At 41.1% G+C, this 26597-nt stretch overlaps 1 protein-coding gene and 1 long non-coding RNA gene across 6 annotated transcripts in view; one reads left to right on the plus strand and one right to left on the minus strand.

Moving 5' to 3' along the window:
* Nucleotides 1-26597, minus strand: part of LOC311077893 (protrudin-like) — a 148966-nt gene that overhangs the window by 99064 nt on the left and 23305 nt on the right. For all 4 annotated transcript variants that reach the window (XM_084106528.1, XM_084106527.1, XM_084106530.1 and 1 more), the window contains 2 exons: nucleotides 23441-23536; nucleotides 21507-23303 (listed from right to left, as the gene is read on the minus strand). In XM_084106528.1, coding sequence (XP_083962654.1) covers nucleotides 21507-23303; nucleotides 23441-23536 — 1893 coding nt within the window. The remainder of the gene's footprint in view (nucleotides 1-21506; nucleotides 23304-23440; nucleotides 23537-26597) is intronic.
* LOC311077908 lies at nucleotides 5074-9612 on the plus strand. 2 transcript variants are annotated; one of them, XR_014605028.1, is made up of 3 exons: nucleotides 5074-6280; nucleotides 6540-7520; nucleotides 7675-9612. It is a non-coding gene; the product is annotated as an uncharacterized lncRNA (long non-coding RNA). The 2 variants fall into 2 exon arrangements; XR_014605027.1 differs by having other exon boundaries at nucleotides 5074-7520.

A 26597-nucleotide genomic window follows, 5' to 3' on the forward strand; every position in this document is an offset into this window, starting at 1 on the left:
TAAATGAAAAAAGTTGTTTTAATGTTTTAACATCTTGAAATAATACTAACTCATTTTTTAATAGCTCTTTTTTAGAGAAAAATGATCTTTTTGTAAATGAAAAAGTTGTTTTAATGTTTTAACATCTTGAAATAACATCTTGAAATAACTCTTTTAGAGAAAAATGTAATTTTAACTTATTTCATTGATGTTTTAAATGTACATATGTCTTCTTTAATAAATAAAAAACACTGATCTCATCTCTGGCTATGTCTTTATTGTACATTTCTTAAAAAGTTTTTAATATACACCTGTTTAGAACTACTGAGCATGGGAGATTTTCCCACGCTTCAGATGTTCAACCCATAAGGAGGCGTGCCACAAGTCCGATTTTCCCACGGTGTACGTACAGTCCATAAGTGGGAGGAGCTAGCGTGGGAAATTCCCACGGTCAAAAAGGGGGCGGGGCTTAGAGGGTCATAAATCACTCAAAAGTGACAGTTTGTATCCCTCTACACTCTCTCTCACACACACACACACACACACACACACACACACACGAACACACAGAAACGCGCACGGCTCCTTTACTTTTTGACACACATACATTAGACGCGCTATGTTTTGAGACAGTTTTGTTTATCTAAAACTGAAATACTTGGTTCGGTAGATTTTATAAGTATTTCATTACTATATACTTTTAAAAAGAACAGAATATTTTTTTCAACTTTAGTTAAATTATTTTTGTGACCCATTCGTATGGAATTGATGTGTTAAGAGCTTCTTCAACTCTCTATAAACATGTAAGATGATTTTTTATAAAACTGAAAGAATTGGTTTTAGTAGATTATAAAGAATAGAATGTTTTTTCAGCTTTTGTTAGTGTGAGATTCACTTGACAGTTACACTGTAAGGAGGGGGGTCAGAGCTCGCAGGAAGAGGACGCGCGCATAGACACACACACACACACACACAGACACGAGCTCCTTATGTTTTGAAACAGTGTGAGGTCATTCAGGAATGACTATGTGAATTCAGTTGTGTAAAACAATTTTGAATCCATTCATACATTGCATTTTTTGTGGACATCAATGGTATACTTCAACTTTCTAAAATAAGGTAAGATGATTTTATTCAGCTGAATGACTTGGTTTTAGTAAGCTTTTTATTTTATATTCTTTTAAAAAGAACAGAATATTTTTCAACCTTAGTAAAATTATTTTATTTTATATTATACACTTTTAAAGGTATGTTTTTCAACTTTAGTTTAATTATTTTTGTGGGCATCAGTGGTATGGACATTGATGTGTTAATTTTAACTCAGTCATTTTTTATTCATCTAAAACTAAAATAATTGGATCAATAAGATATTTATATTATACTTTTAAGGAACGGTATGTTTTTCAACTTTAGCAAGATATTTTATTTTATATTATACACTTTTAAAGGTATGTTTTCAACTTTTGTTAGTGTGAGATTTCACGATGCAAAGGAGTATGCAAAGGAGGGGGTCAGAGCTCAGACGGAGAGGGGGCGTGCATAGACGCTGGTGAGCTCATACAGGAAAGGAGTGTTTTTGTTTTACCACTTTTAATAATTCATTGATTTTAAAAGCATTATTACAACTTTAAAACATTTTTAAACTTTTAGGATTATAATTTCACCCCCTGATATCTTGATCACTGAAGTCAGAGACCGTCCGACTTACAAACATGTAAGAAGATTTTTATTTTTATTCTTTTTTGTAAGATATACTGTGTAAGCATTCCATTATATACTTTTAAAGGATAGAATGTTTTTTTTCAACCTTAGATTATATAATTTATATTATATAAATTATATAAAGGATAGAATATAAAGGATAGAATGTTTTATACACTTTTATTCAGCTAAAACTATTGGTTTTAGTAAGCTTTTAAAAGAACAGAATATTTTCAACCTTAGTTAAATTGCTTTAGATTATATAAATTATATAAATTATATAAAAGATATATTTATTTATATGTTTATGTAATTTTTATCTAAAATAATTGGTTTTAGTAGCTTTTTATTTTATACACTTTTATTCATCTAAAATAATTGGTTTCAATGTATGTTTTATTTTAAAGGATGAGATTATTTTGTGTGACATACGCTTCTCACTTTCACTGCGGTGGGGGCGCAGGTCTCTGACACAAGCCATATAACCACACACACACACACACACATATAACTGGGACAAAGTTCAAACAACCGGCAAAAAAACATCTGTTCTATTAATATAGGTCAAAAACTAACCGTCAAAATTATGATTTAGTCCTAGCTAGGTCATAGTTCAAAACTAACTGTCATACAACATGATCGATAGGCTAGCAGGGTCAATAGGTTAATCCCATGACCGCATTCCGGAAGTTCAACCCGTCAATCATAAAGGTCACCGGAAGTTCAACCTGCCAAAAGGTCAAAGGTCAAAGTCGTAAATCATTTTGACATAAGCTACCCCATAAGTACTACTCATCGTAACTATTAGTTTGTGTAGTGCTACACTTTGTGTGTTCTCTGCTTTCCATCTTCATTTTGGAGTAAAGAAGTGTATGCAGGGTTTTTTCTCCTCTCCAACCTTTACTTCCCCGTAGATTAGCTTTACCTGCCTATCCACCATTCAGTGTAACTATACAGTATAAGATATGCTATAATTAGCCTAATTTACATATACAAATGTTGTGTTTGTGCTGAAAGGAATAACTGATTTAATTTAAATATTCATGGTGTAGCACTAGCTGTTTCTGAAGAGATAAATATAGGCTAACTCGTAGTGATCATGTGATGACACAAAATTGCAACTTAATCATAATAATTTGACTTTCATACACACCAACATAAAGACAGAAAAATAATAATGTGACATTGGCAAATATCCTCTTCAGATGAGCTTCAATCAAATCTCAGGAAGACTTTTGACAAAGACATTAAAATCATCATCATCATTAAACCCTATAAATAATCCAGTTCCCCGAAACACAGATGAAACTCAGCTCTGAAGTTCATTACTGTTACTGTGTTTGTGTTGAGCTGCTCACTTCACTTAGATGGCTGATAAAAAAATACCAATTCACTAATACATAAAAGAGAGGAAGACTTTATTAGATATTATACAAAAAATCATGTACATTTATATACAGTAAATCCAGTAAAGGTCACGTGACTTCAGTGTTGATGATGATGTCTCTATAGTGTCTCCATATTCACCATCATTTAATATCTGTCAGTAAATAAAACACAGACAGTAACACATGCATTACTGACACATCTGATCAGAGGACTGTCTAGTTCAAGTGACATTATTATATTATATGATATGAATCAATACTGTAAGAATTGATAAATTAGGAAATTCCAGACAGTCTGTTTCGGGGGTGACCAGACCCTGAGAGGACAAAAGGACCTCTCTGGAGATTACCATTTGAACTGGCCCTCGTGCACCATCGAGACGAAAGTCTCACCTCCAAGTCATCCTAATCTACATCTCTTTCCCTCTCCCCTCACCCCCTCTATCTCATGCTCAGATGATCACCTGAATTCACCCAAGAAAATGTATAGTTTAATGTGAATGATTATCATAGAGTATTTTCATGTTTGGTATTGTTTAAAATGTCACAGTGAGACTGGTACAAATGTCTCATTTCAGAATAAATAAAACACAAGGTAATAAGGTTTTAAGAGTTTATGGATAGTTGACTTACAAGGGAAGGTGGTCTCCCAAAACAAATGGTCACTCACCCCCAAGAGGTGCTACCTCTGAATGCAAATTTCTTTTGTTAGCACATGCTTCCATGTAGGGATGGGACGGTATGAAAATTTTATATCACGATTATAGTGACCAAAATTATCGCGATTATCAATATTATCACGGTTTTGTTAAAACGAGATGAAAGTTTTTCAAAAAGAGTTGATGATCACACTGAAGACATTTCAAGAAGTTTAATATTTGAAAATCAACAAACAACAAATAAAACAAGCAGCTCTATGCACTTTTTAAAGCAAGATTCTATTATGTGGTATTTCCTTCCTTATAATGACGGTCGTCAATAGCAACGCATTATAACACCGCGCACATCCATTGTAACGGCCGCCTAGTGTTAAGTAGTGTTCATGACATGAATGTTGATGTGCCTTTAAGATAACTTCTTCTATGGCGTACGTTATTGTATGCATGCTGGTTTTATGTGAGCGCGCACGCACACAGTGAGAGTGAGATTGCTCGCGCAAAGAGGATGACCTCTACTGCTGACCGTTGTTTTATTATAATGCGTTTACTTCCACTTTGATTTGTAGCGTGTTTTAGAGTGTTTTATTTTCCCTTTTAACATTCGCTCTTCGACATGTATGTGAAGTGTGCGCTTAACTGAGAGAAAACATCTATAAAAGTCTCGTGGAACTAACAGTTCATTTGCACTGTCTTGTATCTGGGTAACGTTAGTATTCAAACTCTCTGACAGACGTTACACCATGATCACAATGGACGCGCTCTCTCGTCCCTGCTGAAAAATCCAGCTAAAACCAGCCTAAGCTGGTTGGCTGGTTTTAGCTGGTTTAAGCTGGAAGTAGCTGGTTTTAGCTGGTCTCCCAGCCTGGCTTAGCTGGTTTTAGCTGGTCTCCCAGCCTGGCCTAGCTGGTCAAGCTGGTCTCCCAGCCTGGCTTAGCTGGTTATATCTGGTCTCCCAGCCTGGCCTAGCTGGTCAAGCTGGTCTCCCAGCCTGGCTTAGCTGGTTTTAGCTGGTCTCCCAGCCTGGCCTAGCTGGTCAAGCTGGTCTCCCAGCCTGGCTTTGCTGGTTTTAGCTGGTCTCCCAGCCTGGCTTAGCTGGTCAAGCTGGTCTCCCAGCCTGGCTTATAGCTTATTTTAGCTGGTCTCCCAGCCTTTCCTAGCTGGTCAAGCTGGTTTCCCAGCCTGGACAATTTGGTGGTCAGCTGGTTTTAGCTGGTCTCCCAGCCTAGCCAAGCTGATGAACATCTCACAATATTATATATATATATATATATATATATATATATATATATATATATATATATATATATATAAAATTATGTATAATAATAATAATAATAATTCACACACACACACACACACACACAATAAGTTAATATAGACGAAGTTGATTATAATATCACTAGTTAATTATTGGGACCGTCTGGAACCCAGATTTTTTGTTTGTTTGTTTGCTTGCCATTTAGTAATATAACGCAATTATTAGTATTCTAACGCAACTTATCATTATATAAATGTAAATTGAATTTTTCAAAAATAAAATAAAAAACTTTTAATACTTCTGTCAGTCACAATTTTTTTTACTCGCCTGCCATAAACCTGGCATATTGCACATGAATGGGTCATATAACTACACAATGAGTTTTAAATTCATGATTTAATATTAATGATTTTTTAATTCTAGATGTTTATTTAAATGCTGCGTGACTTTGAAGTGTTTTAATGTGCGTGCGCGTGAACATTCGAACATTCGCATTCAAACACTGGAGCGAGCGCGCTGTGCGCGCGAGAGCAGATGGAAACGGGAAACGTCATCAACTGACACACAGCAAAACTCGTCTCTCGCTGTTGTTTTCATTGCTTTCAGGTGAGTTTAGTCAACAAATTCACACAAATAATACATACAAACGTCCCTGACACCTTTATTACGTGTAATTGACACGCTCCTGTTGAATATTTACTTTATAGAAATGGTTTTGTGTCTTCGAAAAAGTCCGTTAGCATCTCAACCAGTTTCAGAAGAGGTAAGTTAGGCCTAACTTACGTTAAGGCTAACTATAGTCTGACTGGAGCTCTTGTTGATAAAAGTTTGGGGTTTTAACCACATCTTTGTGTAGATAACAGTTTTTGATAGTTTTGTTTTGCTGGTAATTTGTCAATGGGTGATTGGAAGTAAGCTAATTTATTTAACCTAAAAGAATGCACTGCACTGTTAATCAGTGACGTCACTTAAAAATAGTGATTTAAAAAAAGTGATTTCAGGAGCAACAGGAAAAAACCCTCTACAACAAAGGGTGAATTATTAATTTCATATGCATCTATTTATATTAATATATAATTATTATCTTAATATATTATCTAAATATATAATTCTTTCTCTTTTCTGCAGTTCACCTCTGCTCTGGCTTGGTTTCTTGTAATAAACCCTATTGTAAATCCTATGTAACAGTGTTGGCTCTGTGAAATTGCATGAACGTTCCTACTGTAGATCATCATGCTGAAGGCCTGCTGCACCCCCGTCCAAGAAAATCTCCATGGCTATGAACCATATGATTAGTAAGCAAAACCACTTCAAACATACAATGCACTACTGTCCAAAAGTTTGGGGTCTGTAAGATTTATGCTTTTGAAAGAAGTCTCACATTTTAAAATCATTAACCCCAGGTTTTTTCAGTGTGATTGTCCTTGAGAAGCCTGTAGGCTAAATAATAGGCGACAAATATAATGTTATAATGGTCGTAGTTATAATAATTTATTTAACTATTATGATAACAGGATATCATGGTCATTGGTATATTTTATTTTATTTCTCTAGGTCTGTTTTGAGTTATGTTGGCCAGTGAGACAGACACCATACTCAGGGCTATTTATTTATTTGTATACATTTTTTACTGATACTGAAATTCCTGAAGGTCCTGAGATCGCTACTGCGCAAACTCAAGCCCCAAGATGTCAGCGCCATATCGGGCTTCAGTTCTCATCAATGGAAGAGAGCGAAGGGGCGTCGTCCATCTTTTTTTACAGTCTATGGCTGAAACACAGCAACTAATCCCAAAGAATTGACAACGTTTTTAATGCAATATTTTGCTCATTATAATGTATGTATATATGGCAGTCCCAATCATAGTTATTGATGTTCTGCATTAAAGCTAATGATCATCACATATTGACTTTTAATTCGAAATCAAAGCTACAGCTAACACTGTCTGTAAAAGACAGACTTACAATCGGTTAAATGTACTGTTATGTTGATGAAATATTGAAAAAAATCAACTTTAGAAAACATGGGTGGTGATGAAGTAAAAAGATCCAGCACATTTAGATGGTACAAACTTTTGAACTGACTGTATGCATATCCCACACAGCCTCATTTTTGATTCACTTAGAATTAAATATGGCATCTACCCAGACTAAAGTTGCTTGACACGTGCTGAAAGGTCCCACACAAATTGTTAAGATCTCACTGAAATGACTAGATATCTTTGTAGGAAAAAAAATACAGCTTCTTATTTGTAATATTGAGATCTTTAAAAAAAATGCAGCTCTGATGTGGTAGCCAAAGTAGGAGTAACGTCACAACATTTATAGCTACCAACTGGAATATATTCTGTATAAGTTTATTTTTTCTGTAGAACATAAAAGAAGATATTTTGAAGAGTGTTTTTTTTCATACAATTGAAGCTCATTTATGTTTTGTCTTGAAGATCCACATACAAACACTTTAAAGAGCAGAAGTGTGTGAATAAACACTCTGCAAAGCCTCCCCTGACACCATCCAAGCTGCAAGTTTTGAGAGGTAATCTGTTATTTCATTTATTCATTCATTCATTCATATACTTTATGTAGCCATAGCCAATTTAGTAAAACGGTTTTACATTAGTTGATTACCTTTCTAAGTTTTACTAGTTGAAAAGTGACAAATTAATAATCTAAATTATTTATCTTTCAAGTCTGCTTCAGTGACTGGCTCAAACAAAAAGAACCCGAAAAAAGGAGAAAGAGAAGCGGGAGAAGCAAGTGGGGTATTACATATCCCAAAAAATACAAGATGTCATAAAAAAAGAAAAGAAAAATGTAATGTAAAATGTATCTCTATAATTCTGTTATTGTTCTCCTTTAGTTACTATTATAGTTTTTAGCATTTTAATCATTTCAATTAATAATTTTGTACATTACTGTTAGCATATCAATGGGTTGTTTTAAGGGGCTGCAATATCAAATAAAAGGAATTTGTTTGAATTGTTGCCTGTGCTCCTGAAGATTATTTTAAGTATACTTGGAATTGTTTACATTATTTGTCACAACACACAGTGGCAGGAAAAATAGAGAAGACATAGAGTCAGCCAGTCTGACCAGCTAAAAACAGCCTGACCAGCTAAAACCAGCTAAGACCAGCCTGACCAGCTAAAACCAGCTAAGACCAGCCTGACCAGCTAAGACCAGCTAAAACCAGCTAAGACCAGCCTGACCAGCTAAGACCAGCCTGACCAGCTAAAACCAGCTAAGCCCAACAATGACCAGCTAAAACCAGCTAAGACCAGCTAAAACCAGCTAAGCCCAACAATGACCAGCTAAGACCAGCCTGACCAGCTAAAACCAGCTAAGCCCAACAATGACCAGCCAGGCTGACCAGCTAAGACCAGCCTGACCAGCTAAGACCAGCCAGGCTAACCAGCTTAGACCAGCCTGACCAGCTAAAAAAGTGTTCAAAACCCCTCTAAAACCAGCCTGATAAACCAGCTATGACCAGGCTGGGAGACCAGCCAAAACCAGCCTGACCAGCTTAGGCTGGTTTTAGCTGGATTTTTCAGCAGGGGTTTCATTCAAATACAACTTGCCGTCTTGCGTCTCCGTTTTTAATTGTATTTTAAAATTAAATCAGAGTTGATTTATTGTTTACAGAGTTTGATAATATTGTTGTGATGATCATCTTGTCTGAACGATTGTTTTGTACGCTGTAATGGATTTATAAACAGGTAAGATTTAAAACATTAATCTCAATTCAATGTCCCCGTAATTATGTGCTAAAAAAAATCGGTGTAATAAGTGTATAATGAATATAAATTATTATCCCTTAAATGTCACATAGTCTTGTTTGAACTTGTTCGTTCGTCTTTGGCTCAAAGCCACTTGCTGCGAACTTTTCTTTGCGGAAGCTTCACGTTTATTTCAAGTGATTGATATAAAATAGTTCAACTTAAAACAACATTTTATGCCCAATTATTTCCTAGTAGTTTTGGTATTGAGGTCAAAGTTAACTTGCCTTGCGTTCGCTATACAACAGTGGGTAATGGTCACACAAGACGACTCGGCTACTTTCTTGTGCATGTTAGAGCTGACAGGGTGACCATCCTCGATTAAGTTTCCCTCAGGATTTTTGTTAAAGCCAAAATATGACCACACCTCAGAATTGGTTCTCTTAAAAGGCAGAAAAATCTCCCGAGCACGGTCACTGCCTTCCGCAATTCCTTCTTGAATAAAAAAAAACAACAACATTGCGCGCTGCGCCTGCATCAGACTGTTGCTGGCTGAACAGGATCTAAAATCGCGATAATCAAACACGGTTTTAATGATAATTAAATTTTAAACGATATTACTAACCGTCAGTGCATTTTATCGTGGTTTATAGTGAAACCGGTAATCGTCCCATCCCTACTTCCATGTGAAAGAGGTCTGACTATTTAATGAGATGCAGCAGGGAGATCGGGGCCTTTTCTGTACTTCAGATCGGTCCGTGAGGCTGAGAGACGTATTTCTTAAAGTTGGGTTTGCATCTTCTCTCTATTCCAGAGCATTTGATGTTTTGTATCGATTATCTTTGAATTGATTATGAAATTGGCATGATACATTTACCTGACATAATAAATTGTTACATTTGATTATTCTAACTGACTTTGACATTATTTTCATTGAAGAGTTAAACGGAATAGTCAAACATTAGCTCACTTTTAGTGAGGCACAGATATTATTAAAACCTTTCATTTATGGAGTCAGATGAAATAAACGAGTAAATATATGATTAATATATTGCATCTAATCACAAAATACTTTGCCTCGAGAAAAGGACAGTAACACGTTAAGACCTTCCGCGCTGGTCGGACGCCGGACTTTGGGCCGATTTAGCGCGAGCTTACAATACTTACCGCACTGTCTTGAGTTTATAATGTGGATTATCTTTTAGAGCAGAGAGACTCTTCACACTTGCATCTCGTAGACCTTTATCTGCTATTATATTCTCAGACAGATCCAGTTCTCTGAGGTGTGAGTTTGATCTCAGAGCTGAAGTCAGAGCAGCACAACCTTCATCTGTGATATTAAACCAACTCAACCTGTAGAACAACAACACACACTTTAATCTCTCAATTTAGATAAACTAATAAACCCTCCTCAAATTTCATCATCAAGATCATATTTGATACATTTGAACATGATTTTTCAAAAAAGATGTATGGATAATCAAGTAAACCTAAGTTGATTCAGTCCAGAAAATGATCATCTTGAAATATTACTAACATTATAAAGGTTTTTCTTATGTTTACTTAAAAATCCGTAAAGATTTCACAGCAAAAAGTCACATGACCCACGAGCTTAAGGGACACGTTTTAAAATTATATCGTTTTTTACTAGCTAAAAAACTATAAACCATCAACCAGACAACAGAAGGCAAGTAGTAGATTGTGTGCAACAGGTTTTAGATCATGTTGATAATTTAGATAAAATATAATACAGTAGGAATTAAAGGCTTAAAATAACATTATTCTAGTCTCAGTTAAGATTAATGTATGATCTTACGACAGTTTCTCCAGTTTACAGTGGGGATCCTTGAGTCCATCAGAGAGCAGCTTCAGACCTTTATCTCCTATTATATTCCATGTCAGATCCAGTTCTCTGAGGTGTGAGTTTGATCTCAGAGCTGAAGCCAGAGCAGCACAACCTTTAGCTGAGATATTACAAGATATCAACCTGTAGAACAACGACGCACACTTTAATCTCTCAGTTCAGCAGGAACTACACAACCACAGAGAGACTGAGATATTAAATACTAAGGGCCAGATTTACTAAACAGGGCAAATTATTGTGAGAGCGCAATCCCATAAAAGCGCCGATGGGAGTGGAAAGTTCTGAGTTTGATCGACTGACGAAGCGGAAGTTAAAGAACAGAGACTCAGCCGGATCATATCCATAAAGACCAACACAATCTACCAGTTAGCGTCTGGTTTTCAGACCTGCTTTTTTTGGGCGGTAAATAATGGTGCAAACACCAGCGGCCTGATGTATAAACGTTGCATACGTTGAACACTTTTCCTGTGGCATGCTGTGTTTTATAGGTGCCCTAGAATTTGAAATTGAATTTATCTTGGCATAGTTAAATAACAAGAGTTCAGTACATGGACATGACATACATACAGTGAGTCTCAAACACCATTGTTTTCTCCTTATTTAAATCTCGTTTTTGAAAAACACCCCTGAAAAATAGGCGAATCTCCACATAACACCAACTGTGACGCAACAGTCGGGATCATTAATATGTAAGCCTCCAAAAATTTGCATATGCCAGCCCATGTTCAAGGCCAGGCGGAACTGCGCCCTCCCAGGATCTATGTGTGGAAGAAATTTTGAGTTATCTGAAGAAAATATTGTGAAAGGCTTATTTGCTGCATGCATTTTCGTGTTGGATAGCTGCAAATGTGGAACTTCATCACCAAGGAAGCACGCAGATAACTGTGGTAACAAAGCAGTTCTATTGAACAGTATTTTTCAAATTTAACACTAAGTATGTGTAGTGTGCAGGGCGTGTTTGAAACCAAAATTGTCAGATGTAGGCTAGACGAAATTGTGTGGCAGATATAGTGTTGTAGCCGCGTCTGTTCGATTGGTAAAATGTGATAAGGCTACTCAGTTTTGTGGTAACGTTAGCCATGTTCTTCATGTACTGTACCGGCCTTTTTACAGCTTCGGCTGAAGTTGTCCTTGTGTTAATTGTCGTGTGATAACTTCTGTATGACCTGGCAATAAACATTTTTGTAATTGTGTCTGTAATGTGATTGGCTAAACTTTATTTCGGGTGCGGGTCGGGTGTCGGTTCTATTTTAAGCGGGTCGGGTGCGGATTTTAATTAGTGCTGTTGTCGGAATACGGGTCGGATGCGGTTTGAAGCACTGCGGGTACGGTTCCCTTTCGTCCTGGGAACTCCGACGTGTCGTCAGGGGAGTTCCCTGACGAATTGGGATCACGCTAGGGAGACCAATTGCCTATGAGTGAATTAAAACGAGCCAATGAAAATTGGCATGCAGGATTTGCATTCCGCAGCCCGCCTACCAGCGCGGGTATAAAAGGCGGAAGCAACGCATGCATAGTGCTTTTAGCTTCGGAGCCGACCGATTGTGTCCTCTCTGAGTGAATGAGCTTTAAGATTGTATCTATCTTACGCTCTACGAGTCTGCTGTTTTGGGAAGGGATCTCTCTGTGTTGGCGTGACGGCGTTTCAGCGACCGCGCAATTTCCTGTCTGCCGGCTGTGTCTACACACTGTTAATTCAAAAGCTGTTCTCACAGCTGGTAAACGGTTGAGTGCGCACAGCGGGCTTGCAGTTTCCCCGCTGTGTTGCCGCATTGGGTCCCTGTGTGCTTCAGCACAATAAAGAGAGTACTTTCTTCCTGAAAGAGCAACACGAGTGAAGATCGCGTCTTTTTCAGGATGACGTTTCACTCGTGTGTTTCTGGATGCGATCGTTTCCTGTCCTCATTTGATGGCCACGTTCATTGTTTCACATGCCTAATCAGTGTGTGAGACTACGTTCCTGGGTGGTTCATGTTCTCTCAGGAGTGCATGACCACGTCGGCACGTTGTTCGTCTCCCCTTTTTAAAGGCTCGAGCCGCTCAGCGTGCCGTGTGCCGTCGAGCGCCGGTTGACAGCACGGGTTGTCACAGCAAGATGCTACTTTGGCGAATAACATTGGTGATCTGAGGGTTACAGTGAGCACGAACCACTCACTCCTCTAGCGCATCGCAAACATTCTGAGACTGTGTTCGTGGGTGGTTTGTGCTCTCTACATGAGAGCATGACCACGTCGGCACGTTGTTCGTCCTGCCTGAGGGCTTGAACGCTCAGCGTGCCGTGTGTCATCGAGGCGATGGCCACGTTCACTGTCTTGCATGCCTGGTTGACGGCCATGATCGCTGTTTCACATGCTTAATCAGTGTGTTGAGACTGCGTTCATGGGTGGTTCATGTTCTCTCATGAATGCATGACCACGTCGGCACGTTGTTCATCTCCCCTTTCCCGTAAAGGCTTGAGCCGCTCAGCGTGCTTTTTTTTTTTGGTCCTTCTCATGAGGGACCAAGCATTTCATTTGGGGCCCCAGGGGAGGACAGATGTCGATCGCTACATCGGAGAGAGGGCTGTTATACTCTGAAAATGATGCTGAGTTCCTACTGTAATGGTGTGTTCTCATGCTGAATATTCAGACTTGACAGCCACACTTCCTGGGTCTAAAGTGCCTGGATGCGTGTGAAAAATTTTGGCAGTATGGAAGCATTTTGGTGCCAATATGGCAAGCCAAACATGCCTAAATCTGCAGAAGTTTTTCCTCTCTCACTACCCCTGCACATTCAGTGCACGTGGGTAGTTCTGATTCGGGGTGGAGCTGCGCTTAGTGACTAACCGTGATTAGTCACAGCGCTGGCCCTCGGTCAGACGATGTCCACACTGGTGGTCCAGAAGCGCCTCAAAACCAGCCCGCTCGGAGTTCGTTTCCCCCCAGCAAAGGGAAGGGAAACGACCCTAAGAGGAGCGACCCGGAGTATGTGATGTCTGCTCTTCGGGAGTGCGTGTCATCACCACTCCTTCCCCCGGGGGAGGGCCGGGTGGAGAATTTCATTTCTGTTCCGCCGCTGGTCATCCAGTCAGTGGTACCCAAAGTTTGAGCAGTCCACTTCCTCTGAGTCACTCACGGGCCCCAGTGCTCAGATGACAGTGAGGGCTACGGCCTTGTCACTCTCGTCTCTCGCTGGGTGAGGAGGCGGAAACCAGGACTCGACGCCCCCGGGCCTCGCTCCTCGTTTCCCCTCATGGTCGAGTCTGGCAGACCAGTAAGACCAGTCTCCTCGGTCCGAGAGGGTCAGAATGGCAGTGCGCGCCACCACCGAACAGCGCCACTCCCGTTCCCCTCTCCCCAGCTCATGGATAGCAGTGACGCAGCCTCAGCTGCATCGCTCCTGTCTGCAGCTGGGCCCGGAGGCGCAGAGACCAGGTCACGAGGAGTCAGGGCCTCGTTCCTCGTCTCTCCCCCTCCCCTCGCCACCGGGCAGCCCGCAGCAGAATGCCCACGGGCCTTCTCTGCCGTCTGCCCACAGGTGGAAGCAGGTTGGTGTCAAGTTAAAACGCCCAGACCCCGCTCTCGGTCGCTACAATGCCACCAGAGCCGGGTCCCTGTCTTCCACCTCGCTGCCCCTCCGCGGGTACGCCGGTGGTTCGGGTGGGTTTGTTGAGACGGTATCTGGAAGCCTGGCTAGCGCTTCCGGGTCCATCCCGATGGCTCATCCGCACCATCCGGTTCGGCTATGCAATTCAGTTTGCACGCCGGCCTCCCAAGTTCAGGGGCGTCCACTTCACCCGTGTGCAGTCAGTGGGTGCCCCTGTATTGTGGGAAGAGATCGATGTCCTGCTGGCGAAGGATGCGATCGAGCCGGTCCCTCCTGCCGAGATGAGGTTTGGGTTTTACAGCCCCTACTTCATTGTACCCAAGAAAGGCGGTGGGTTACAGCCAATCCTGGACCTGCGAGTTTTGAATCGGGCCCTGCACAAACTCCCGTTCAAAATGCTCACGCAGAAGCGCATTTTCGAATGCATCCGTCCCCAGGATTGGTTTGCAGCGATTGACCTGAAGGACGCGTACTTTAACGTCTCGATTCTTCCTCGACACAGACCGTTTCTACGGTTTGCGTTCGAGGGTCGAGCGTGTCAGTACAAAGTCCTACCCTTCCGGCTGGCCCTGTCGCCCTGTGTCTTCACGAAAGTCACGGAGGCGGCCATTGTTCCCATGAGAGAACAAGGCGTTTGCATTCTCAACTATCTCGACGACTGGCTCATTCTAGCTTCTCGTGAGGTGTTGTGCGATCACAGGGACATGGTGCTTCGGCACCTCAGCCGGTTGGGGCTTCAGGTCAGCTGGGATAAGAGCAAACTCTGCCCCGTGCAGAGGATCTCTTATCTCGGTATGGAACTGGACTCGGTCGCCTGGAATGCGCGCCTCAAGTAGGAGCGTGTGGACGGGGCCCCAGCTGCATTGGCACATCAACTGCCTAGAGTTGCAAGCAGTACGTCTAGCTTTGTGTCGCCTCAAGGGGTTTCTCAGACACAAGCACGTACTGGTCCGTACGGGCAACACTGCGACCGTTGCGTACATCAACCGTCAAGGTGGTCTACGCTCCCGTCGCATGTCGCGACTCGCCTCCCACCTCCTCCTATGGAGTCAGAAGCATCTGAGGTCGCTTCGTGCCGTTCATGTTCCAGGGGAGCTCAACCGTGTGGCAGACGAGCTCTCACGGTTGCCTCCCCTGCCAGGAGAATGGCGACTCCATCCCCAGACGGTCCAGCTGATTTGGAGTGTCTTCGGAGTCACACAAGTAGACCTGTTTACCTCTCCAGACACGACCCATTGCCAGTGGTTTTACTCCCTGACCGAGGGGACCCTCGGCACGGATGCCCTGGCTCACAGCTGGCCTCGGGACCTACGCAAGTATGCGTTTCCCCCAGTGAGCCTCCCTGAGGTCAGGGAGGATGAGGAGCAGGTCCTTCTAGTGGCGCCGTATTGGCCCACCAGGACTTGGTTGTATTATTATTGGTTGTATTGGGTCGTATTGACACCAACTCATGCTCCTCGCGACAGCCCCTCCTTGGCCGATTCCTCTGAGGAAGGACCTCCTTTCTCAGAGACGGGGCACTCTATGGCACCCGCGTCCAGACCTCTGGAAACTCCATGTCTGGTCCCTGGACGGGACGCGGAGGTTCTAGATGGCCTGCCACAGGCAGTGGTAGATACCATCACTTCCGCTAGAGCCCCCTCTACGAGGCGCCTCTATGCGTTGAAGTGGAACCTGTTCGTCGAATGGTGTTCCTCCCGTCAGGAGGACCCCCAAACTTGCCCGATCAGAGTTGTGCTTTCCTTCCTGCAAGATGGGTTGGAGCGAAGGCTGTCTCCCTCCACCCTCAAAGTGTATGTCGCTGCAATAGCAGCGCATCACAATGCAGTAGAAGGTAAGTCCTTGGGGAAGCACGACCTGATCATCAGATTCCTTAAGGGTGCTAGGAGGTTAAATCCACCTCGTGTTTTGCACTCTGTACCCTCTTGGGACCTAGCTCTGGTTCTTAGAGCTCTTCAAAGTCCTCCCTTTGAGCCCTTGTCAACAGTTGAGTTGAACATCCTGTCCATTAAGACAGCGCTCCTGTTGGCATTGGCTTCTTTCAAGAGGGTCGGGGATCTGCAGGCTTTTTCGGTCGACGAATTGTGCCTAGAGTTTGGGCCGGGCCTTTCTCATGTTGTATTGAGACCCCGGCTCGGATATGTGCCCAAGGTTCCTACCACTCCCTTCGCGGATCAGGTAGTGAACCTGCAAGCGCTGCCCTAGGAGGAGGCAGACCCAGCCCTAGCTTTTCTCTGTCCCGTCCGCGCCCTGCGGGTTTATATTGACAGAACGCAAAGCTTCAGAACCTCAGATCAGCTCTTTGTCTGTTATGGAGGCCAGCAGAAGGGGAAGGCTGTCTCCAAGCAGAGGTTAGCCCACTGGTTAGTGGATGCAATCACCCGAGCGTATGATTCTCTGGGTGAGCCTTGTCCTCCCAGGTTGCGCGCTCACTCTACTAGAGGTGTTGCCGCTTCCTGGGCTTTGGCTCAAGGCACCTCGCTGACAGACATCTGTAGAGCTGCGGGCTGGGCGACACCTACCACGTTCGCTAGGTTTTATAGCCTACGTGTAGAACCTGTTTCCTCCCGAGTACTCGCTACGGCCAGTGGTGCGAGGGAATAGGTTATGCTTGTCGGCTTGCTACGCCACTCCGCGCCTCGGCCGGATACGTGCGTCTTTTGCTCCGTTGGCGCCCTACGTCGGTGAGCCTCGTGAGTTCCTCCATCACCCCTCCTGTGCCAGGCGTGGCGGACCGCCTGGCACCAGGTCTGCTACCTCTAGTAGGAGTTGCTAGTGGACTGGGTGTTTTTTCCAGTGGTCTCTACGGTGACCCATGATGCCACGTGCAGTTCAGCCGTGTCTTCCCCTTGACAGACTTGTTCTGTCGTCCCTGTTGAGTACGCTCCCACTTCCCTGGGATTGGGACTACCTCAGGGACTGCCATATGTTTTACTACCCCAATGGGTTAGTACATATGTGTATTCCAGGCCTTCCTCAGGCAGGCTGGGCTTCCGCAGCGTTCCCCCCCCCCCCAGGGGTTGGGGCACGCTTTCTCAGTGTTATCCAAAATCCACTGTGCGGGTCTTGCGGAACAGCAGTGTGATTCCCTAGCTAGCTCCCGCAACTTATTACAAGAAACTGCTGCAGGGTAGCTTAGCTGGGCGCTGGAAGGGGCCAGCACCATGGCGTTTTATTAGGGATCCCAATTCGTCAGGGAACTCCCCCGACGACACGTCGGAGTTCCCAGGACGAAAGGGAACGGCTCGGTTACGTATGTAACCCTCGTTCCCTGAGTTCAGGGAACGGAGACGTGTCGTCCCTTCGCCATGTTGCTGTACCTTCGCAGAGGACTGGACACCGTTCGGCTCCTCAGTGAAAAGCACTATGCATGCGTTGCTTCCGCCTTTTATACCCGCGCTGGTAGGCGGGCTGCGGAATGCAAATCCTGCATGCCAATTTTCATTGGCTCGTTTTAATTCACTCGTAGGCAATTGGTCTCCCTAGCGTGATCCCAATTCGTCAGGGAACTCAGGGAACGAGGGTTACATACGTAACCGAGACGATTTACAAAATCGGACCCGTGCAGGACTCTGATGTACAGCTGAACGCCTAATCTCTCCATTGTCACGCTGGACATCAGGGACCTGTTTGCTGTCACTCTGAGTCTGAGCTACTGTAATGAGCCCGCAGTGAAACAGCCAATCAGAGCAGAACTCCTCATTACTATTCATGACCCTTCCAAATAAGGTAAAAACAGACCATTTCATTCTAGGGCCAATTTCTAGGGTTGAAAATGGACCTGTAAAACCATATCTGGACATTTTAAATGCCCTAAAATAAGCCATACAAAAATAAGCCTCTATGTAGATATCAGAGACAAAATTAAAATATTATTGCAACACATTCTAGGTAGGGGTGTGCGATATGATGATTTTTGATCGTGGACGATTAAAATGTCTCCACGATCTGCTTTTGAAGAAATAACGTAGTATCGTGCATTCTATCAGTTGCTGTTCTGGCGCCTCTGTCCCAACATACTGAACAACGCGACGTATATTCACATAAAATGTTAACGCAGCGGAACGGGGCACTGCAGTTCACAAAAGTTCATAATTTGCATGTGCTTTAATGCCTTGTCGGTTAAACATTTAATTCACGTGCTGATGCGCTGTTCTAACCTGTGCGTTTCTCAGCGCGTACATGTGAAGCTCACATGCACTAAAAGCCTGTCTAACAGCGCCTGTTATCTTTCGAGTCTTATTGTGCTAATACTGTCAAATACACACAAGGTTTACATAAACAAAGTCGGTTATGTCTAAAGTGAAAGCAAACTTGAGAAAACTGAGAGAAAATCTGCTTGTCAAATGTGTGTATATTAGACGCATCGCGCGCAGCTCTTAAGAGACAGTAGTAATAGTAAACACGCTGCCGCTTGTCCTTAAAGGGATAGTTCACCCCAAAATAAAAATCATCTAATTATTTACGCACTTTAATGTTGTTTCAAACCTGAATTAATTTCCTTCTAATATTTTCTAATATTTTTCTAACATTAATATTTTGAAGAATGTGGCTATCCAAACAGTAGATGGTCCCCATTGACTTCCACAGGAGAAAAATAAACTATTGAAGTCACTGGGGTACATCAACTGTTTGGTTACCCACATTCTTCCAAATAACTTTTATTTTCAACAACTTGAGAGTGTAAATTATGACTTTCTTCAATGCTACTGTTAAATACACCTACTGTAGCTGAAAACATAAAGCACTGTTTATTTAATTTGTATATTAAATTGTGTATGTATAATGTGTATCTTTGATCTTAATATTTAATAACAAAGAAAATAATAACAAATATTTTTATCTTCGCCCCTGTCTGCCATTCTTTTTTATTTTATATTTTGTTACCTAAGGCTTTGTTTTTAAAATATGGACATTAGTTGGCTATAATGCTCAGTCACAAAATAGTAAAACCAACATAAAAAAGAATCGTGATAAAATCGTGAATCGTGATTTTCCTGAAAAAAATCGTGATATGATATTTTTTCCATATCGCCCACCCCTAATTCTAGGGCACCTTTAATGTTTTAGCCAGCGAGGATTGCTTGGCACATGATAATTCTGCTTTATATTCTGATCTAAATAGCAGATGTTCTGAGAAAATATTTCCACGCAAATAATGATCAATGATGAGCACTTGACTCCGTCTAAGCAGATTAGCAGCAACACAGACGGTATAATGACAGGCAATGAAGGACTCGCTCGCTGACTGAACGGTCCATTGGCCGGGTTGAATAAGTGCGCTGACTCAGTGCTGTACGATCTGCTGCACGCAGGAGCTGTTGGTGTCGAGCACAGACCGAGAGGAGCCGAATCATAACCACTGTCATGCTCTTCCCACGATTATGAAAATACTATTGCATTTGAAGGACAGAATTGGAAGGAAATGGTAACGTTTTACATTTAAAATGTTTTGTCAGTGACGCTGAGTCAGACAATTATTTACACTGCAAAAAAAAATATATATATAATCCCCAGGACCAGAGTTGAGAACCACTGACATAAAATGCATATAAATATCAGTCGCGACTCTGTATCTGCCAATAACATGTCTTAGTAAGATGATATTTAAATGCTTAGTTTTATGATCAAAGCTCTGTAATTTTAAAGGAACACTCCACAGTTTTTTGAAATAGGGCTTATTCACCTTCTTTCCTACATTTAGATAGGTAGGCAAATGCATTTTTGTCTCAGTGCATGCATTGTTTTAGTTTGACAGGGTCGGCGCTAGCTTAGCTTAGCATAATGAATGGAATCCTTTGTTGCCAGCTAGCATGTCCTGAGTAAAAGTGATATAAAAAATAAAAAACTCCACCTAATTACTTCTTGTGGCCTGCGTATTCACAACGAGTACAAATAGCAATGCAGATTAACACTAGGCGATTTCCTAGGCAGATATTGACTTATATATTAAGGACTATATTAGGGGGAAGCACAGGCGAAGCACTGCTACATGGGTGTGATATCTCTGCGCCCAAGTAGCAGTGCTTCGCCTGTGCTTCCCCCTAATATAGTCCCAAGTCAATATCTGCCTAGAAAATCGCCTAGTGTTAATCTGCATCACTATTTGTACTTGTTCTCAATATGCAGGCCACAAGAAGTAATTAGGTGGGGTTTTTTGTTTTTTTTTATGTCACTTTTACTCAGGGCATGCTAGCTGGCAACAAAGGATTCCATTCATTATGCTAAGCTAAGCTAAGCTAGCGCCGACCCTGTCAAACTAAAACAATGCATGCACTGAGACAAAAATGCATTTGCCCACCTATCTAAATGTAGGAAAGAAGGTGAATAAGCCCTATTTCAAAAAACGGTGGAGTGTTCCTTTAAAACATATAATGTAATGCAATACAATGATGATTGAGAGATAAACTAATAAACCTTCCTCAAAAGCCTGATGATCATATTTGATTCATTTGAACATGATTTTTCACAAAAGATGTATAAATAATCAAGTAAACCTAAGTTGCTTCAGTCCAGAAAATGATCATCTTGAAATATTACTAACATTATAAAGGTTTTTCTTATGTTTACTTAAAAATCCGTAAAGATTTCACAGTAAAAAGTCACATGACCCACGAGCTGAAGGGACACGTTTTAAAATTATATCGTTTTTTACTTGCTAAAAAACTATAAACCATCAACCAGAAGGCAAGTAGTAGATTGTGTGCAACAGGTTTTTGATCATGTTGATAATTTAGATAAAATATGATACAGTAGGAATTAAAGTGTTAAAATAACATTATTCTAGTCTCAGTTAAGATTAATGTATGATCTTACGTCAGTTTCTCCAGTTTACAGTGAGGATCCTTCAGTCCATCAGAGAGCAGCGTCAGACCTTTACCTCCTATTTCATTCTGAGACAGATCCAGTTCTCTGAGGTGTGAGTTTGATCTCAGAGTTGAAGCCAGAGCAGCACAACCTTCATCTGTGATCTTACACCCCCTCAACCTGTAGAACAACGACACACACTTTAATCTCTCAGTTCAGCAGGAACTACACAACCACAGAGAGACTGAGATATTAAATACTATATCTGTGTGGTATAATGTTTTTATTACTTTTTGTTGACTTTTGCTGTATTGTGTGTAAATTACGATCTGAAAAAAATATAAGGAGAATAATCCCTTTTGTAGATTTTTATGGTTATCCAAGTGTGACTTGTTTAAAAAAATCAGGCCAAATTAATACTACCATTGACAACAAAGAACAGAGAAACACATCACTATAACACAAACACACACACACACACACACACACACACACACACACACACACACACACACACACACACGCACCTAGTGACTGTCCTCAGACTTACTTTGCTGATCTGGAGGCTTCAACTACAGGCAAGAGCTTCTGAAGAACTTCATCCGGTGACGTGTGGTTTTGGTTTTGACTGATGCTTATATATTTCTCTAACTCAAACTCATCCAAACACTCTGAAGTTAATAGAGCAAAGACAACAGCTGACCACTGTGACGAGGACAATCTGGTGCTTGAAAGACCTCCAGATCCGAGACACTCCTGGATTTCATTTACGAGAGAATGATCACCCAGTTCATTTAAACAGTGGAACAGATTGATGGATTTCTCTGGTGAGGGATTCATTCTTATTCTCATTTTAATGTGTTCAACCGTTTTCTTTTTACTGTACGAGATGTTTCTAACATGCGTCACAAGGCCTTTCAGGAGCGTCTGATTGGACTCCCGTGAGAGACCCAGAAGAAACCGCAGGAAAAGATCCAGATGTCCATTTCTACTCTGCAGAGCCTTGTCCACGGCTCTCTGGTGCAGGTCAGATATCGTGTGACACGTGAACTCGTGTGCATGTTTTGAGCTGAAGGTTTCATTGAGCACATCCCTCTTGTACAGCAGGAATGAGAGCAGCACATAAAGAGATGCTAAATGCTCCTGAATGCTCAGATGAACAAAGCAGAAGACTTTCCCCTGACACAAGCCCAACTCCTCTCTGAAGATCTGAGTGCACAATCCTGAGTAAACTGATGCTTCTGTCTCATCAATGCCACACTCTCTCAGGTCTTCCTCATAGAAGATCAGGTTGCCTTTCACAAGCTGCTGGAAGGCCAGTTTCCCCAGTTTGAGGATCATGTCTTCATCCTTCACTTTCTTCTCATAGTCCTTCTCATGTTTGATGTTGGTCTGAATGATCAGGAAGTGTGTGTACATTTGAGTGAGAGTCTTGGGTATTTTTCCTTTCCATGATTTCCTCAACATCTTCTCTAAAACAGTGGCTGAGATCCAGCAAAACACTGGGATGTGGCACATGATGAAGAGGCTCCTTGATGACTTCAGGTGTGTGATGATTTTATCGGCCAGACTCTTTTTACTGATTTTCTTCCAGAAGTATTCCTCCTTCTGTGGCTCATTGAATCCTCGTACCTCAGTCACTCGATGGACACACTCAGAGGGAACGAGATCGGCTGCTGCTGGTCTGGAGGTGATCCAGATGAGAGCAGAGGGAAGCAGATTCCCCACAATGAGGTTCGTCAGCAGCACGTCCACTGAGGCTGATTCAGATATATTACACAGTTTCACATTAAAATCCAGAGACAGACGACACTCGTCCAGACCATCAAAAACAAAGACCACTTTATATTCATCACTGAATGGTTTAATTTCTTTTGTTTCAGGGAAAAAGACATGCAGAAGATCTGAAAGACTGAGTGTTTTGTCCTTCATTAGGTTGAGCTCTCTGAAAGCAAGTGGAAACATGAGCTGGATCTCCTGATTCTCTGTCCCTTCAGCCCAGTCCAGGATGAACTTCTGCACAGAGACTGTTTTTCCAATGCCAGCGACTCCCTTTGTCAGCACAGTTCTGATGGGTTTGTCTTGTCCAGGTAAAGGTCTAAAGATGTCAGTGCATTTGATCGGTCTGTCCTCTGTTGCTGCTCTCCTGGATTGAGTCTCAATCTGTCTCACCTCATGCTCATTATTGATCTCTCCACAATCACTCTCTGTGATGTAGAGATCAGTGTAGATCTCATTCAGCAGTGTTGGGTTTCCCTGCTTTGCTGTTCCCTCATAAAGACACTGAAACTTCTTCCTCAGATTCGATCTGAATGTCTTGAGGGCTTCGGCATGTTGAGGGCCACTACTGTAAGATAAAAAAAATAATATACACACATTGTACCAAGATATTTTATTGTGTCAGGATCCATGACACTATGTAAGTCTCTTTGAATAAAGGTTTCTAGCAAATTAATAAATGTAAATGTTTATTACAGCACTTACCTAAACCCAGGATCAGTGAGTCCACTAAACTTCAGTGTAGGATCCATTGACTGGTCACTCTTCATGGACACACAGCTGGGGTCTGGAGGGTCCGGTCTGAGCAGTGAAGATGAACACAAATGAATATAATTCACACACTCTTATATTAATCACTTTTGTAAGGGTTGATTGTTCTTGGTGACTGAATAATTTAATTAAAACGCATTATGCTGTTGGAGACATAACAGCAAGTGCAACTGTTATAGTGGTCATATTCACATATCAGACAGCAAGACTATTTTAGTAAAATAGCTGCGAGCAGCAATTATCGTGGTTCAAGCGGTTTAAGGCCTTTAAGCACATGCGTAAAAAGATGTGTTTTATTTAGCAAGCCTGTTACCATCTCAATCATGGAAATTACCATTTAAAGTCAATACAGGAAATTTACAATAGGAAATATATGGATTTAAAGTTTACTTTACTTTACTTTACTTTACTTTATTGTCCACGTAGTGGAAATTTGTCTCTGGCTTCACATACATCAATACAACAACACATAACACATAAAATACAATACAATGTAATAATGTAATAAATATAAATGTAAAAGTATAATAAACAAAGCACACATCAATCATTACCATTTAAAATCTTGACAGCATTTGGCACAAAGGATAATTGGTAAACCTTCCTAATTACTCGTGGTTGCCTCTAACGTCTTCCAGACGGCAGCAGTTGAAACTTGCTATGTAGAGGATGAGAAACATCCCCTACTATCTTTAAAGCCTTTTCCTTACTTTTTCCACGATAAAGATCATTCAAGTGTCTCTGTGTCTTACCAATTATTTTGCTTGCCTCATTCACAATCTTGGACAGTCTAGCTTTATTCACAACAGTCAGGTTACCATACCATGATGTCATATTAAAAACCATGAAGAGAACCAAGTTAACAGTTAACAGAACAAAAACGAAACCAAGTTAACAGTTAACAGAAATTCATTGGCCAATGGGGGACATGTTTTAGAGATCCGTCAATGTATGCATAGATAATGCAATGCTAGAGACACATGGCAACTCGGACAAAGACACTGCATGACAATTTTAAAGCCCTCGCTATCTGCGAACACACTGCAGACTCACTCTCGCTCGTATCCGAGGCAAATCATCAACACTATCATCCCTTACATGTGTTTTGTTGAACTAAATACATTGTCATCTTCTAAAGCGCATGCGCAGGTTATATTTCTTCCTGAACAAGTGCACACCACAGTCCGTGTTGCTTTCACATTCACATGAATCGTGTCACAGTTTGAGTGCAATCGAATAAACTGCCAGTGTGAAAACACCCTTAATATATTTTATCTTCAGTTGATTTCTTTCCTTCAGTGATTCTGCTTGTTATCATCAGATGTCTTCAATAATGCATCACTCAATTATCTAATTTATCAGACTCTAACACCGGTCATTTTATTACTCTAACACCGGTCGATATGTCCCCACCACTTTTTTGAAACATCTCACTGCACGGATGTACCCAATGCAAATATTGTACATAATAAAAAAAATATCCAGTTGATTTTCGTATGTGTTAAATAAAGGTGCTCTAAGCCAGTGGTGTGCACAGACCTCCTCAGGGGCAGGGGTGGAAGGACCCTAAATGTTTTTTTTTTTAACATTTATTTATTAGATAAATCACCTGTATTTAAAGCAGTACCCGTCTGTCTGTTGTGTTTTTATATATGTTAATGACTTCCTCACAATTATTTGGAATATCTCGCTCGATGGAGAGCAGCAGTAGGTCAGAGAGCCTCTCTTCATTACAAAGGAAAAGATGTTGATACAATTGGAATGCATAACAAACAAAAATAGGGAAATGATGATAATATTACTAAATATTATTTACTTTACCAAACAAAACAGTGAGATTCAAGAGGGTAATTATGAGGAATTCATCTTAGTTAATATTAATTTCAGCATTTACTTAAACATGATTTAAAAACAAAAGTTGTATTTGTTAACAGTAGTTAATGCACTGACTGTGACATAACATGAACTAACAATTAACAGTTGTATTATTAATAGGCCTACATTTGCCTAACAAATGTTTTGCTCAAGGTTAGTTCATGTTAGTTAATATGAATAATAAACAAATGAACCATATTGTAAAGTGTTACTATGAAATAAAATATATAAATTCCTTACAATTTAGAGTTGGACATGGACTTAAAATTTCCTTTCACTAGATGTATTTCCCCAAGCTAATAACACTTGCTATGGCCTTGGATAAAAACGAATGACACTGTCAGACTCAGAATGCGGCTGACATCGAGTTATACTTTTATTATAGTTAAGCATAACTCGTATGCTGACGCAACTTTTACAGTAGCATGGTAGGATAAATGTTTTTTTTTATTTTTTATTTTTTTTATTAGTATTAGGTTATACTTCTCCGTATTAGCTTAATGTTACCTGCTGCTCGTGTAGTCTGAAGACTAAAGACTGTATATAGCGCTGCAAAGGAAACTCCGCCTACCACTTCACCTCCGCCAAATGCTTCCGCCAAAAAAACTTTTTATATCATTTTTATTGTATTATTATTGTTAGTGGTGTATAAGTGTATTGTTATTTATTATAATATTTATAATAATTATTATTATTATTTACATTTATCAGAGAGGGGCGCAATCACTGATCTATATAATGATCAGTGGGTGCAATACATTTTGAGACAAAAGGGGCAGGGGCTTGAGCGCCCGTCTCTCCCTCACGCTCGTAATGCAGAATCACTTGGATCTGAATCAGTATACAGTGCACCTTATGACCCATGGGGTTAACTTGAACTGCGTTTCTGTCAGTTCGTGATTACAGCTCGTCAATAAACAACGTTTTTTGATTGATCCATTATACAATCCGCCTTCATTTAGCAAGTGCACTTGCGCAAAAACATTTTTCAAGTTCAACATTTTTGTTGTTGTTGTGGATGCTGCTGATAAAACAGCTTCGCAAGACTACAAAGAGACATGCATTTGTTTGTGTGTGTGTGTTTCTTTTGTAAAAGTTTCCCTGGATATACTTCCCTATTTAATGCACAATTTTTCTTACAAATTATATTATCAGCATTACAATTTGAGTAAATGTAGCTGTGTAAAATGTAAGGGATGATGCCACCCTTCTAGAA

Source organism: Abramis brama (assembly GCF_963993115.1).
Source record: "Abramis brama genome assembly, chromosome: 2".
Lineage (NCBI taxonomy): Eukaryota > Metazoa > Chordata > Actinopteri > Cypriniformes > Leuciscidae > Abramis > Abramis brama.